General features: G+C 40.0%; 1 protein-coding gene across 1 annotated transcript in view; it reads right to left on the bottom strand.

Moving 5' to 3' along the window:
* dnah5l (dynein, axonemal, heavy chain 5 like) overlaps positions 1-16,207 on the bottom strand; it is a 326,877-nt gene that overhangs the window by 43,365 nt on the left and 267,305 nt on the right. The window contains exons 67-70 of the mRNA XM_080217022.1: positions 12,740-13,011; positions 10,696-10,860; positions 9,004-9,271; positions 1,536-1,657 (exon numbers count right to left, since the gene is read on the bottom strand). Coding sequence (XP_080073148.1) covers positions 1,536-1,657; positions 9,004-9,271; positions 10,696-10,860; positions 12,740-13,011 — 827 coding nt within the window. The remainder of the gene's footprint in view (positions 1-1,535; positions 1,658-9,003; positions 9,272-10,695; positions 10,861-12,739; positions 13,012-16,207) is intronic.

The raw sequence follows: 16,207 nt of genomic DNA, 5'->3' as shown, positions 1-16,207 counted from the left end.
GTTAGCAGTAAATTTTTAAAGCTTAGCGGAGTTATTACATTGGCAGAAATATCTTAAAATGAAGTATTTGCATAGACTGAAGCAAACAGGGCTGAGCATACATTAGATCTCTCATACACCCTAAAGTTTCCTCCATTGTTCCGAAAATTGGTTCTGTTCAAATACATGTCCAATTGCCTTTGGAAATTTCCACTAAAATGTTGTGAGATAATGATAACTGAATTCATCAGGAGCATGTAAATATCAGCATTTAATCAGTGTGAAAGCTTTATGCTGTCTATGCATCCACAAAAGCTATATTTCTCTTAAATGATCTTGAATTATCACTTCTCAATTTGTAGCTATAGATTACAGTCCAGCATTAATTTAATGATTACCTGTGATTTCAGCTAGCACTCTAGTATATAACATAAATAGACTACATTCCCGAAGGGTACACAATTCAGGCAAACAAGATTTTCATAACTATTGCTGCAAGGATTGTTTTTCTAAGATGTAGACAGCCTGAGGAAAACATTTCCAATAACAAGATAACAGTTGAAATATAGTTTGGATTTCAGTATGTTTTTTTCAGTGTTGTTTTCCAGATCAGTTCAGTGCATTCAATCTCAGTACAGCATCTGGCAGTAAAAGCTAGTCTCCAAGTTCACTTCTACTTTTCAGTTTTGTCATGTTAATTTTAAGTTCTGTTCAATAAAAGAAAACCATTTTAAAACTCATATCAGTGCTGTCCTTGTCTATTCAAATGAACAAATGGATCCAACCGCGCGCAAGTAAATTGGAAAGCTCTTTCAAAGACCCTAGTACAGACTTAGCACTGTGTGGTGCTGTAAGAGCATGATTCTCTAACAACATTGGTCTTATCATACAGTTTGAGTCCACAGGAACATTTGGAAACAAGTCACCAGTTCATTAGGGGTCATAACCAATCTTGCTTTATTTAACTTTTGACACCTAAGCCCTATTACTACCCTATGCAAGTTACTCCCCAATGGAAACAATTCAATACATCACTCTTCTACAGAAGAAAGCCTTCAGTTTACTGGGGAACTCAACAGAAATACCTGACTTCAGCTGGCATTTTAATGTATATTGCCAATTCTTGTAAACATATCAGAAAAGGTCATGACAACATATTGGGACTGACTACACAGCACTTTCAATAACACTAGGCAGAAAACATTGCTTGTTCAAATGTACCTTTTGTCTCACTGATGATTTGCTGAGATATTGGAATAGATTGTTGACTCTAATGCCTGGCTGTTAAACATCCCGTAAGCAGAGGACAGAACAATAAATCTGATGGGGAGCTCATATGCCTGTGATAGAAGCAAGCTAAGTTTGTATAGATGAAAAACCAGGCTGGTTCTGTTATTGAAAATGAGAGATTAGTGTACAGACTTCCATTATAAATGTGCAATAGTTCTAACAGGACTGTTATTGCATTGATTTAGTTGAATTGGGAGGTTTAAATTTGTTCATTACAAATGGAATTGCATCATAAATTATATTCTAATGAATTAGAAGGGCTGTACCTGCACAGTTGTGTGAAGGAAGGCCACAGCATATAACAAAGGTTTCCACTGTGGCATATTGCTGATATCCAGTTGTTCCTGGGTGATGCTGTTGTAAGTACGTTTCAGACCAGCTTTTACACCTACAAGAATACAAACAAGCAATAAAATGATTACTTTAGTCTTAGGTTTATGATACAAGGAATGTACCAGGAACTATCTGAATTAACGTCACTCATGAGAATTTTGAACTAAATGCCATTGTTATTTTGTCACCTTTAAAACCAGGCATGTAAATTTCAAATAATTATAGTCAAGTTATTTTTCTTGTGAGTCTAAAATATAATATTCTTTTTGCAACACTCAAAATTGAAATTGACATGAAAACACAGGTTTCACAATTTGCACTTCTGAAATTTAAACTCTCAAATTCAACAAGATATTTATATCATGAAATTGTCTTTTCATCCTTAGAACTTAACAGCTTTTACAGTATTGGAATAATTCCAGTTAATAGATTCTCTCTTAATGCATGTTCAGTAGAAGAAAACATTTGTTTTGGCACTAATCAATTCCTATACACCAGGAAAGGACACCATTAATTCACCTACATACAGTGTAATTTTCTTCATTGCTTGAATATTATTCTTCCCACTCATGTAAATGGATGAGCTGTCTCACTATTAAAGATACTACATAACTGCAAGTTCCCTGATGGATTATCGTAGAAACAGTCCCTTTAATGCATTTCATGTCACTGTACTATTTGAGTAAAATCATTTCAGTTCGTACAATATATTGAGGCTTATTCTCGATTCGAACGTACTTTCAGTGGTGTTATGCGGATTTAGGTTGTTTCCTTGGAGGCACACAGTGCCACAGACCAGCAGATACATTCCACACAGGTTTCCACAGTGATTTTATTGGGGAATGCTGCATGAATTGTGCAAGTAGCAGCCTGTGGTTCTCTTTGTCTCCAGGGAATCATTACAAGTTCACATGGCGCTATCTCAAATGATGCTACATAGATTTTTCCCCCCAGATCTTTGCTTTGGGACTCAGGGAAGAAAATGCAAATAAAATGATAAAGTGAAGAATTTGTGTAAATATGCTAAAGCTCCCAAGTCTGAGAAAGAAAAATAACGAGCTTCATATGTACATTCAAACAGATTTATGAACATATAAAAGGGTGAGAAAATACAATCTATTCCATTAAGCCAGTCCTAGCTAAACACTACCACCTCACACTACAAACCTGCTCAGGTTAGGAGAAGGTCAGGGAAACCCTTTTCCTCAATCTAGCAAGCTGCAGGGCTCTGCAGGGGTTCATGAACGTCATTACTTACAGCTGCTCAGCCAGCAACTTTCATAACTTCAAGGATGAGCTTTCTCTCTTGGGTAGGTCAGGACTTCTGAATGAGAACCCACCTCAGACATGCCCTCTACCAAAGTGAAAATTACCCATACAAAGTGGGCAACTGATGAAGATTGTACAATCATAGAGGAGCCCTATGCTGCATAAGGAAGAAATAAGAGTGCCGGGCAAGAAGATGGAGAGTTTGATTTGGTTCCATTTGATTTATTATATCACATGTATTAACATACAGTGAAAAGCATTGTTTCTTGCATGTAATACAGATAAAACATACCATTCATAGAGAAGAAAACAAGAGAGTGCAGAATGTAGCCATAGCAAGGGTGTAGAAAAAGATCAACTTAATGCAAGGTGAGTCCATCAAAAATCTGACAGCAGCAGGGAAGAAGCTGCTTTTGTGCCAGTTGGTACGTGACCTCAAACTTTTGTACCTTTTTCTTGAAGGAAGAAGGTGGAAGAGAGAATGTCCCAGGTGCGTGGGGTTCTTAATTATGCTGGCTGCTTTGCCGAGGCAGCAACAAGTGTAGACAGAATCAATGGATTGGGGGCTGGTTTGCATGATGGATTGGGCAACATTTGTGAGCTTTTGTAGTTCCTTACAGTCTTGAGCAGAGTAAGAGCCATACCAAGGTGTGACACAACCAGAAAGAGTTCCTTATACATAAAGGGTCTTTTTTATGGCATTGGATTGAGATTGAGAACTTTCCACCAATGCTCTAGAAAGTATTGCCACCCCTCCCCTATCAGTTACTCGAATTAATAATAACAGCATGGGAAGGTAGAAGAATCAAGCCTACACCGTTTTATTTAAATGCCACAGAGCGGTAAAAATACCGATGACCATTTAGCCTGCTGGGTCAGAATAAAGGGAGTATTGCTCAGGATAAAAATGGAATAGATCTCCCAGCCAGGTATCTCACCATTGGCTTGCCCTGTTTCAGGCAACCCAAAACTTTCACCTCTCTCAGGAACGTCTCCAGCTCTCTTGAGAAGATTTGCTGAGAATCCAGACTCATCAAAATATCAGCAATCTTTCCCAGGGGCACATTGATGTCTCCCATTAATTGCACAGGTTATCTTCAAAATAGGACTTCAAAAACAATACTCCTGCAAACTTTGTGTCATTGTGACCAATTGTGATGACTTTAATCAGGCAATTGACATGGGCTTGTTAGAGTATGACCTCCCTGATTAAGGGTCCCTTAAAAGACGTCCTCAAATGATGATTCTGATTAAGGGCCAAATTGATGGGCCTGTTGCTTTGTACTTAACCAGGTGTGTCAGTTCCTCTGGGACTCCTAGTGTAGACTGCTAAGTAAAAACACTCTGTATGCTGTTGTCAGACTTGTAAGTAAAGGGATTTTGGTGAAAGGACTTCTGCCTCTGAGGGCTTATAACATGTGCTGTCAATAGAGCATAGGATTTTTAAACTTTATTTATTATTTCACAGGATGTGGGCATCATTGGCTAGGCAAGCACTTATTTCCAATCCCTAATTGCCCTTGAGATGATGATAGTGAACTGCCTCCTTGAACCTGTGCAGTACATGCAGTGTTGGTACACCTGCAGTGCTGTTAAAAAGGGAGTTCCGGATTTTTACCTCATGACAATGAAGGAACAGTGATGTAGTTCTAAGTCAGGATGGTAGGTGAATTGCAACAGAATTTGCAGATTGTGCTATCCACATGCATCTGCTGCCTTTGCCCTTCGAGGTGGGAGAAGTCGCATTTTGGGAAGATGCTGTCAAAGAAGACATAGTGAGCTGCTATGGTGCACCTTGTAGGTGGTACATAATGCTGCCACTGTGCACTGATGAAGAAGGGAATGAATGCTGAAGGTGTTGGATGGGGTGCCAATCAAATAGGCTGCTTTGTCCTGGAAGGCACTGAGCTTCTTAACTGTTGTTGGAGCTGCATTCATCCAGGCAAGTGAAGAGTATTCCATTACATTCTTGACTTGTGCCTTGTAGATGATGGACAGACTTTGGGGAGACAGGAGCTGAGTTACTCACCGTAGAATTCTCAGTCTCTGTCCTACTCTTGTTACCACAGTATTTATATGGTTTGTCCAGTTCAATTTCTGGTCAGTGATGACCTCTAGAGTGTTAATAGTTGGGATTTAACAATGATAATGACATTGAATGTCAAAAGGTGATGGTTATATTCTCTCTTATTGGTGATAGTCATTGCCCGTGTAGCATGAAGTTACTTGCCACTTATCAGCCCAAACCCAAATGTTGCCTAGATCTTGGTTCAACTGAACACTGACTGCTCCAGTATCTGAGGAATCATGAATGATGATGAACATTATGCAATCATCAGCAAACCTCCCTCCTTCTGTTCTTATGATGGAGGGAAGGTCATTGATGAAAAAGCTACTGAGATGCTTAGGCCTAGGACATTACTCTGGGGCATTATTGCTGTGATATCCTCGCTCTGAGATGATTGATCCCCAGTAATCACAACCATTTTCTGTGTTCGGTTTGACCCCAACCAGTGGAAAGTCGATGTCTGATTTGCACTGACTCCAGTTTTGTTAGACCATAAGACACGGGAGCGGAATTAGGTCACTCAGGCCATCGGGTCTGTTCCACCTTTCAATAATGGCTGACACTTTTCTCATCCCATTCTCCTGCCTTTTCCCCATAACCCCCAAACCCTTTATTAATCAAGAATCTATCTATCTTCGTACTAAAGACACTCAATGACCTAGCATCCACAGCCTTCTGCGACAAAGAGTTCCACAGATTCATTACCCTCTGGCTGAAGAAATTCCTCCTCCTCATCCTTTTAGTCTGAAGCTGTCCCCTTTGGTTCTAGTTTTTCCTACGAATGGAAACATCCTCTCCATGTCCACTCTTTCCAGGCCTTGCAGTATCTTGTAAATTTCAATAGGATGACCCTCATCCTTCTAGACTCCAATGAATACAGACCTAGAGTCCTCAACCATTCCTCATATGACAAGCTCTTCATTCCAGGGATCATTCTTGTAAATCTCCCTGGCCCTTTCCAAAGCCAGCACATCCTTCATTAGATACAGGGCCCAAAACTGCCCACAATACTCCAAACGGGGTCTAACAAGAACCTTATACAGCCGCAGAAGTATATCCCTGTTCTTGTATTTGAGCTGTAGTTAGGGCTCCTTGACGTCACACTTGGTCAAATGTTGCACTGATGTCAAGGACAGTCACTCTCACCTCACCATAATTCAGCACAGAACACTAAAATTTCCTGATTACATGGATCAGCTACTTAGTGAATTGGCCAGCAGAGTTACTGGGAATCCTTTGTGCTTTACTTTACTATAGACAAAAATGTACTCCATTACAAAGGGACATAAAGACACAGTGATCTTTCTATTATGCCAAGTCCCTGAAAAATAACAGGTGGTCAAAGCCTATTCTATGAGCATTAAGCAGAAACAACTTCAGTCAATTCCTGTACAGATATTCCCAGTTTTGATCAATCCCACTACTGTTAACAATCTATTACTGCTACCATTGACTCTTGGAAAAGTACGCAGTTCAGTTTTTTACAAGTAAGGTGCGCTCAGAGGCTGGGCATGCTTTGGAAGTCATTTCTGCTCTGTAATAATACATTCACTGTGATGCAAATCCAATTTAGCTGCATAAAAGGTTTCCAAAAAAACTAAGAAAATTACAACACAGGATCAGGCCCTTCAGCACTCTGAAGTCAGTGCCGATCATGATGCCCGAACTAACCTAAAAAAAACCTTCTGCCCTTACCCAGTTATATCCCTCTATTCCCTCCCTAATCATGTACCAATCCAGATGCCTCTTACATGTTGCTAATGTGCCTGCTTCCACCACCTCCTTTGGCAGTGCGTCCCAGGCACCCACTGTTTTCTGCGTGAACAACTACCCCCCACATCATCTTCTCTCGCCTTGAACTTGTGCCCCATTGTAATTTTTTTGTACCAGTCTGCCATGTGAGACTTTGTCAAACGCCTTACTAAAGTCCATATAAACTACATTAGAAACCCCGCAGTGTAGAAACAGGCCATTCGGGCATTGAGTCTGCACCGATCACAATCCTACCCAGGCCCTACCCCCATATCCCTACACATTTACCCACTAATCCCTCTAACCTATGCATCTCAGGACACAAGGGGCAATTTTAGCATGGCCAATCAACTTAACCCGCACATCTTTGGACAGTGGGAGGAAACTCAAGCAGACACGAGGAGAATGTGCAAACTCCACACAGACAGTGACCTGAGCCAGGATCAAATCTAGGTCCCTGGAGCTGTGAGGCAGCAGTGCTAACCACTGTGTTATCATATTGCCCATATTTCAAGCCCTTCCCTCATCATTTTTGTCACCTCTTCAAAGGTCTCAATCAAGTTGGTGAGGTATGAGCTTCCCTGTACAAAACCATGCTGTCTGTCACTAACTAATCCGTTTTCTTCCAAATGTGCAGAAAACATATCCTGTCCCTCAGTGTCTTCTCCAAAAGCTTCCCTACCACTGACATAAGGCTCACTTGCTTTTAATTTCCTGGATTATCCCTGTTTCCTTGTTTGAACAAGAGAACAATACTAGCTATTTTCCAGTCCTCTGGAACCTTGTCCATGGTCAAAGAGGATGTGAAGATATCTATTTTCTTCCCTTGCCTCCCATAGTAATCTGGGATAGATCTCTTTGGCCCTCGGGACTAGTCTACCTTAATGGAATTTAGGATACTCAACATTTCCTCCTTCAATATATTGAGATTCTCTAGAGTGTTCACATACCCCATCCCTGATCTCAGCATTCATCATGTCCTTCTCCTTGGTGAACACTGATACAAAGTACTCATTAAGGATCTCGCCCACTTCTTGTGTCTCCACGCATGACTTCCCTCCATTTTCCTTGAGTGGGCCTACTTTTTCTCTTGCTACCCACTTGCTCCTGATATATATGAAAGTTCACCAGGATATTGCCTGGTCTCAAGGTGTTGGCTATGAGGAAACTTGGGATTCTCCTTCACCCTGGTCCCTATAGACACTTCATAGCCCTTTTTAGCTCTCCTTATTCCATGATTAAGTTATTTCCTACTTTCACTATGTTCCTCAGGAGCTTTGTCAGTTTTTAGATGCTTCCCATAGTATCCCTATTGTGTGCTTCCTTTTTCCTTTTGAGCAACTTTACAATTTCCTTGGTCATCTATGGTTCCCAAATCCTGCTGTTTCTATCCTTCATTTTTGCAGGGACATGCCTATCCTACACTTCAGTCAACTGGCCTTTAAAGACCTCGCACATGCCACACATGAATTTGCCCTCAAATAGCCACTCCCAATCCACGTTCCCCAGTTCCTGCCTAATTTGGATGTAATTGGCCCTCGCCCAATAAAGCAGCCTCACTCAAGGGTCACTCTTGTCCTTATCCATGACAACCCAAAATCATGTGGAATTATAGTCACTAAGCCCAAAATACTCCCCCACTGAAACAGCAATCACCTGACCCAGCTCATTCCCCAATATCAAGTCTAGTAAGGCATCCTCCCTGGTTGGATTGTCAACATGCTGTATCAAAAAGACCTCTTGGACACATTTAACAAATTGGTCTCCATCTGTGCCCCTGGCTGTAAAGGATTCCCAGTCAATATGGGGGAAATCACCTACTACAACTACCCTGCTTTTTTCACACCTTTTCAGTATCTGACTACACAACCTCTCCTCTGTCTCCTGCAGGAGGTCTATAGCACACTCCCAAAATTGTAATTTCGCCCTTCTTATTCCTGAGCTCTACCCATAATACCTCATCACAAGATCCCTCCAATGTGTCCTCCCCCAACACAGCTGTGACATGCTCCCAACTCCTCCTCCTCTTTTGTTTCCCCTTCTGTCCCACCTAAAATAACAATATCTCAAAATGTTAACTTGCCAGTCCTGTGTGAGATTTAACCATGTTTCCGTATTTGCAAAAAAATCCAGGGCTCTCTTTTTTACCTGTTATACTTCTCGCATTGAAGCAAACACACCCCAGACCTGTCCCACCGAGCCCAATTGCCTTCCACTACCTGCTCTTGCTCTGTCCTTCCTTCACACTTCCAGTGAAGTTATGGTAAGAAATTGAGTGCAATTCTGAGGAATTTTCCAAAATTCTGTCCTACCTTGAGGGGGCTCATTGGTAAATTTAATAGATGATTGCAACAAGTTGATGGGAAACTTTGGATGGACCTCTGTGGTGATCCAGGTTCGACATCCATCATGCATAGATTCTGCTGTGGTCACAGTGTCTAAAAGTTCATCCATGAAAGTCAATCCCAGGTGACAGTTCTGTAAAAGAAGCCAGCCACCATCTTGCATGCTTTGAGTCAGCAAACGTCTTGCATGGATCTCCTGACCCTGGCCCATAGATATGGCACGGCATGGAATATTCTGAGGGAATATAGCAGATACAAATCTATCCACACTTGCAACAATACAAGATTGGCTCATGTAATATTCAGTTTGCATCTACGTATTTTGAAACAAAATTTAATGTCACATCATTTATACAATATCAAAAGTTTAGCATAAATGAAAATACATGATATGTCCATTGTTTATGATTCTAACTTCTGAGATAATACATTCTACTTGTCTGTATTTAAATAAAATGTTATCTAAGGTCAAAGCAGTGGACATTTTTGTTATAGAAGTATATTTTTATAACTTATTTAGCAGATTAAATTGTCAAATAATTTGAAGATGATTAATTAATTTGCATCTTCCCATTAAGAGACTAATTAGTTGCATAATTATCAATAAAGCAAGAAAACCTCAATATTTAGCATTAGAGTGGTACATTTGTTTTAATTTTAAAAAAATTGTATTTTCTCACATCATACCTTTAAGGATCAGTTGATAATGATTGCCATTAGCAGCAGTCATATTGATGAATAGATGCTACAGATACCTGACCCGAGAGAGTGCTGGTGTGGAATACAAAACTAGCCACAGTATTACACAAATTGCCACTAAATTGTCAAATTCACCCAAGTAGTGGGCACGATTTTTTAGCCCTGCCTACCAAAGGAGATTCCCATGGCTGATTTATCAATGGCAGGGTGGGCACGCCATGTCAAACACTATGAACTCTGACAAGACTAGAAGATCGTGCCAGTGGCCAATGTTGAGCCATCTCCTCTGCCAGAAAGCATACCACACACCGTGGGGGTGAGGGAGAGGGGTAGGACAATCTCACTGATGCCTCTGCTATGTGAAATGGAAATATTCACACTTTTGCATTAATAGATAAATGATATTTTATCAAAGAGATAGAGCTGCATTGGTTAACACAGTTTCTCATGTTGAGAATGCTTGATATAGATGTTTAGTACTCAAATATTCAACTTTCCAAATTTCCAAACCTTCTCCAGATGAACAAACATAATAAATTACCAACACATCAGCTTAGACAAAAAGTGAGTACCTTATTAATATATTTAAAGTCTTGTATGTTTGTACACTATAGGTAATGTTGCATGTATGCATTTTCAATGCCTGTTGATATGCAATTTGGAAGTTGAGACGTATATTATTCAGGATTTTCCAACCAGTGATGTTACAGTCAATTGTTTGCAGTCACGCTTTGCTGTTACATCCCTGTCACACATATGTGTCATATTTTTTCTGTCAGACATCCCCAGTTAATGAAATTACTTGGATTTCCTGTGTTTGTTCTTCAAAATACCATACTTGCCTGGGGATATCTGGTCTAATTCTCTGACATGGGTGTAAAATAAAGAAAGCAAGCGAAATGACAATAATGCATTAACAAAATATAGTTGCATTTCATCCCTTTAACTTTTGTAATGTACCTTACTCTTGGCCAAGCGTTCAATGCTTTCTGTAGGATCAGAGCCCATGGAAAGGAAGCACACCAAAGGTGTTCGGTTATCACTCTCTGCCCACATATCTTCCATATCTAGAATAACTCCTTCGGCATATTTTTGTCCAAGTGACTCAGCAATGTAGTGACGAGCCTAAGAAAAGCAAGAGCACGGCGAAATGTGGGTGCTATCAAACATACGACAGAATAAAATCAGAAACTTTGTTAGACATTAAGATAAATCTGCAGATACAAGTCAACAGAATTTAAAAACATCAGAAAAACAATTGCCGAAAAGAAACACATAAATAATTCAGAATATCCAAAAATCAACAATGCAGAAAGTTAGATGTGTGGAAATAAATATTTAATGAAGGAAATTGACCTAAATAATCCACTTTGTAGGTCAATTTTTCACAGATTTTCAGGTCCAATTCCTCAGGAAGTAGTTTTTATGTTCGATAGGTAAGAAGCTATTTGTGTCTTATCGCCTAAGTAAACCAAGCCATTGGAGAAAAATTACTACCTGAACCTGTCAATCAAATGGCTGACCTAACATGTATAGTAATTGAATGAATAATATTTGATATCTGGTCATAATTTGAAGTCTGAAATACCACTGATACTTTTTGCGCAACTTGCATTGCACATATGATCCAAAGTTCATGAAGCAGATTATATCAGGCTAGACGTGCAAGGTAACAAGCTGAGCAGAATTACTTTACTAATAGCCAATAACAAATTAAATCAAGTTCCATTCATTTCAGTTCATTCTTACTAGCATTGTGTGGCTCCTGTATCCATAGAAACATATTCACTGTGATGTCCACTGGTGTTTTAGAGAGCAGGTGCAAATTTTAGAAATATATTGATGCTCTACAGTTGCTCTTTAAAAAGCTATGCAACTCATAACTATTATTGCCTAAATAAAATGGAATCAATACGTCCATCACCAAGATCATGGTCGGATCATCTACATGCGCACTTACTCTGTCAGGGCATTCTATTCAATGACTGGGCAATAACTAAGAAAGGCAGGTGTATTACAGTAAAGTTGGCTCAGTGTGGGGTTCTCTACATATGAGTTGGAGCTGCACACCATGAAATAATATGCACATTTTCAGGGCCAGAGGTTATTTGGCAGTAATTGTGAGTGATCACGGTGTTAAAAATTCACTTACACCTGAAAGTGCCAGAATTAACTTTCTCTGGATGTTTAGTGGGTAATTAATGGGTAAGTGACACTAACCTGTGCCCTTTGCATTAATTTCAAGAATGTTATGGAGATACTGTTATTGTGTAGCCTATGGAGCAACAGAGTAACTTGGACTATAACTTCTGGATTTCTGCATTGAATTGCCCATACATGTACTTTAGAGGTTGCTGACTTCCTAATAATGGTGAGAACCATTAGTCTCATAATTCACATCATAAAACCTGGGCCAAAATTATTAGGGGGCAGAGTTTATCTTTAGTGTGCATAACAGAAAATACAAAATGATTTGGAGAAAATGTGTTTGCAGAGAAAAATTGAAAACTGAATTTAATATGGACAATTGGAAAACATTAGAGTGGAGGAAAAAGGGTACTTCATAAATGGTGTTGAAGTAGTTAAGGGTGAAGATGAAAAAGACATAAGATTTGACACCACTGCACAGCATCAATCAACAAAGCAAATTGACTTTTGAAATACATCGACAAAATGGCAGAGGAAGTAATAGTCAAACTGTCTAATATTCTGGATGGTTGACATCTTGAATACAACATCCAGTTCTACTTATATGGAAGACATTCAAACACTCAAGGCAGATCAGAGAAGTGCCAGTTACTTTGCAACCTCGAAAAGAGGTGTTGGATCAGTTATGTTATCGAGCAACATAAGATCAAAAGAGATCGAGTACAAAAGCAGATGTGGAAACTTATTTCAAATAGTGCTCAGAAGAGAGTGGAACTCCAATTAAAACTAATAAAAAACAATTGAGGATTGACATTGGGGGTTTTGGTCCCCACTCTAACTTGGTGGAGAAATTTACCTGAGCAATAGTACGATCTGGGCACCAACTCCGAATCAGTAGTAATTTACGGAATGTGTCCAATATATTATCATAGCCATCAGGAAGAGGGGCCTCCTCTGGAGCTTCGGAGTCAAACCACTGCTTCCAAGCTTTATCATTTTTTGCTACTTGCACTAGCAGCTGAGTGAATGGATGTGAATGAGAGAGCTGCACCAGATTTAGCCAGGTCAGATCAACAATCCATTTCTTTGTCTTAGGTTCGACAGAATTCAGGTCTAAGGAGGCACCACCTGCACAAATAAATATGCATATTTGATTATCACCAACAAACTGAGTAAAAGCAACTAGCACAAAGCTTCATTATTCTCAATTTTGAAACTGAATGCAATAAAATTGATTTATGCAACAGCTTAATCATCTTCCCCATCACAAGATGTGCACCTCCTTGCACCTGAGTCTTAGTTAATTCCGTGTGACTAACTTTCAGATTATAAGGAGTCATGTAGAAACATGAAAAATGTGCTCTGTTTTGCTGCCTTGTCTCTACTTGCTGTATTACCAAAAGAAATTCTCAATTTTTGGAAGAATTATGACACTGGGTAAAACCAAAAGTACTAAAAAAGCAAAAACATAAAATGCTGGAAAATCTCAGCAGGCCTGACAGCATCTGTGGAGAGAGAATAGAGCAAACATTTTGAATCTTGATTACTTTCCAAATTTGAAACGTTGGCACTATTCTGTCTCCACAGATGCTGTCAGATCTGTTGAGGTTTTCCAGCATTTTCTGTTTTTGTTTCAGATTCCAGCATCTGCAGTATTTTGATTTTACATTTAAAAAGCAGAATTATCTAATCAGAATCTACTAGCTACTTACAGGTTTCCTGATTTAAAATTGTAAATATTTGTTTTTTTGAAGTCTGAGACATTGACTGGGATTTTACTGTCCCACCATGATGGGTTTCTCTGCACTGGATGAGATAAGCCATTCAAATTTCTACTGACTTCAGTGTGACCAGAAAATCCCAACCATTGGGTAGAATTTAATGAATGTTACAGGTTGGCAAACCAGTGGGAGACCACGTCATCTCTTTTTGGAAAACCCAACGCAATTACCAGGCAATCAAGTGCTTACCTGGACAGGTCAGGCTTCCAGACAATTAATCCCTCAATAGGGTGGAAATTCCAGCCTCAAGAGCTGCAAGCCCATTATAGACCAGAAGTTATCTAACAGCAGCAGTGCCACCAGAAGTGTTGGTAGTACACTCAAGCCTGCAGGAGAGATCAGCCATTGGTCCCCATACAGAGGTGAATGTGGGCAGGACGAGGGTTACAGAACACCACAGAGGGGGATGCCAGTGAGGGAGAGGGCATCGGAAGAGGGATGGAGTCATTTTCAGTTGCCCCCCTTCAAGGTAGTGTAAGATTTTGATAGTTCTACTACTTTTTAGAATCTGTATTATCTGTGGATTTTGTTCTGTGACCCTACTTCAAATATTCAATTTGATGATCAGCCATGATCAAATGAATGGTAGAGCTGGTTTGAAGGGCCGAGTGGCCTACTCCTGCATCTGTTTTCTATGGTTCTATCTTTTAAACCCGCTAATTGTATTACAGTTGGCAGGATTGCATATTAAGCAGGCTGACACCAACTATGGGCGGGGATCAGAGCTGGTGGGGCAGGCTGGGTGAATCCTGATTGCCTTGACACTAAGTGGGAATCCTGATTTTTGGCTGATGCCTCATTCTGCAGGGCATTAGGCTTTCTACTGGCCATCTACCAAGGCTGGAGAATCCACCCAAACACAAAGAAGGGGGACATCTCCTCTGTTGATGACAAAAAGAGTTCCTGCAATCTTGAGAGATGAGAAACTTCAATATCATCTTCATGGCTTCTTAGTAAGTATATGTAAAATGTCCCTTAATAAATTCTACTTCATTCATAAATAATAGCTACTTGCACCTTGTAGATCAAGCACAACTGAGGGCCTTAGTGTTTGAAATTAAAAATTCAAAGCTCAGGGTTTTATTAGGAGGGTTTTATGACTCACAATGCTGCACCTTACAATAGCCACTGCTGAGGCTGCAATGCAAATGAAAGGATGTCGTTATTTTGAGGATGACTCGGAAAGGAGATACAATGTTTTTCTCTGCCAGGGCAGAACAGGAATGAACTTGTGGTTGGTATGGTAAGCTCTTCAGCTATGAAGCCATGGAGATTCCTTTTGCCTCAAAGGGCTGCCTCCTTTGTCCATGGAGCCTCCAGTTGCAATGGTCTTTTACACGGAAAGTTGCAAGGAATCCACCTCCATGCAGCCAGTGACCTTGAAACATGGCTGGGAGGTCACACAACAACAGAGGCCTGGATAAATGGCTGGATAAATGGATCTTTAACTTACTGAATTAGCTGCCTACCTTCAGTCAACGAATGGTCAAGATGCTTCCCTTTTCAGCACTGGTGAAATGGCTTTGCAGTGGGACAGTATCAGAATGCCCACCCAAAATCTCATCCAATATTTCACTCCCTAAGAGTCAATACTGCTACTCCTTACCAAATCTACCCTTGTAACTTTTGTCCCATTGAAATTACACATTTCATCCACATAGTGGTAAATGGCCCTTTAACTACGTTGTGTAATGTAACCTGGAAATCATAGTAGGTTTTACTTTTCAAGGAAGCTTTTCAGATACTTGCCAGCTGTTGGCCCTGACATATTTATTTATAAGCGGTGTATGCACATCTTCCCAGTGTAATTTACTTCACATCAGTCATTTTGACACCCAATTATATTGCAATCTTACACAAAAAATTATCAACTATTGAATGATCCATGTGGTAATGTAGTGGTGCAACTCAGAGGCATCACTGTAAACTAAAGGGGTGAATTTTAATGTGCAGTAGCCTGTGGATTTGGAAGCAGATGGGGAATTACGATCGGGGTAAGTGATAGTGGACCAGGCAGCTGACTTCCACAGTTGTGCTATTCTGCATGTGAGCTACCCCCTTGGGAGTGATAGCTTGTCAATCAAAATATGTTAATCAGTCAATTACACTGATATTAAGATGGCCTTTACAATTTAACTGTGGGTTCATGAGGTATCCCAGGCCACCTGAAACTCTCAATTAAATTGACAAGAGCATGGCAGCAATTGAGGAAAGTGAAGACATGGCAGAGAAGTATGCTAATAAGTACTGAAATCTCATCTGTTTCTTGCCTGATGGTTCGAAAGGGTTTGGTCACAGTATTCGCGGAGAATTAACTATTAGATCTTTGGAGGCTGGTACAACTGATCTGCAATTACGCTCTGTTACTTTAGTCCTTCGATAAGTATCAAGCTGATCAGCACGATGAGGAGAAGGGACCTCTTAAGTAGCCACATCATCAAATGGCAACTCGGTCTACAGAGATAGAAAAGTTAAGGAAGGGGAGAGGAAGGAAATGTTGGAGATGTACCCTGTGAATGTGAAAGAAAGGTGGAAATTGCAAA

Source organism: Carcharhinus amblyrhynchos, chromosome 2, assembly GCF_965287045.1.
Source record: "Carcharhinus amblyrhynchos chromosome 2, sCarAmb.v2.hapA, whole genome shotgun sequence".
In the NCBI taxonomy this organism is placed as follows: Eukaryota; Metazoa; Chordata; class Chondrichthyes; order Carcharhiniformes; family Carcharhinidae; genus Carcharhinus; species Carcharhinus amblyrhynchos.
The sequence above is the reverse complement of the archived record's forward strand: the minus strand, read 5'-3'. Positions and strand labels throughout refer to the sequence as shown.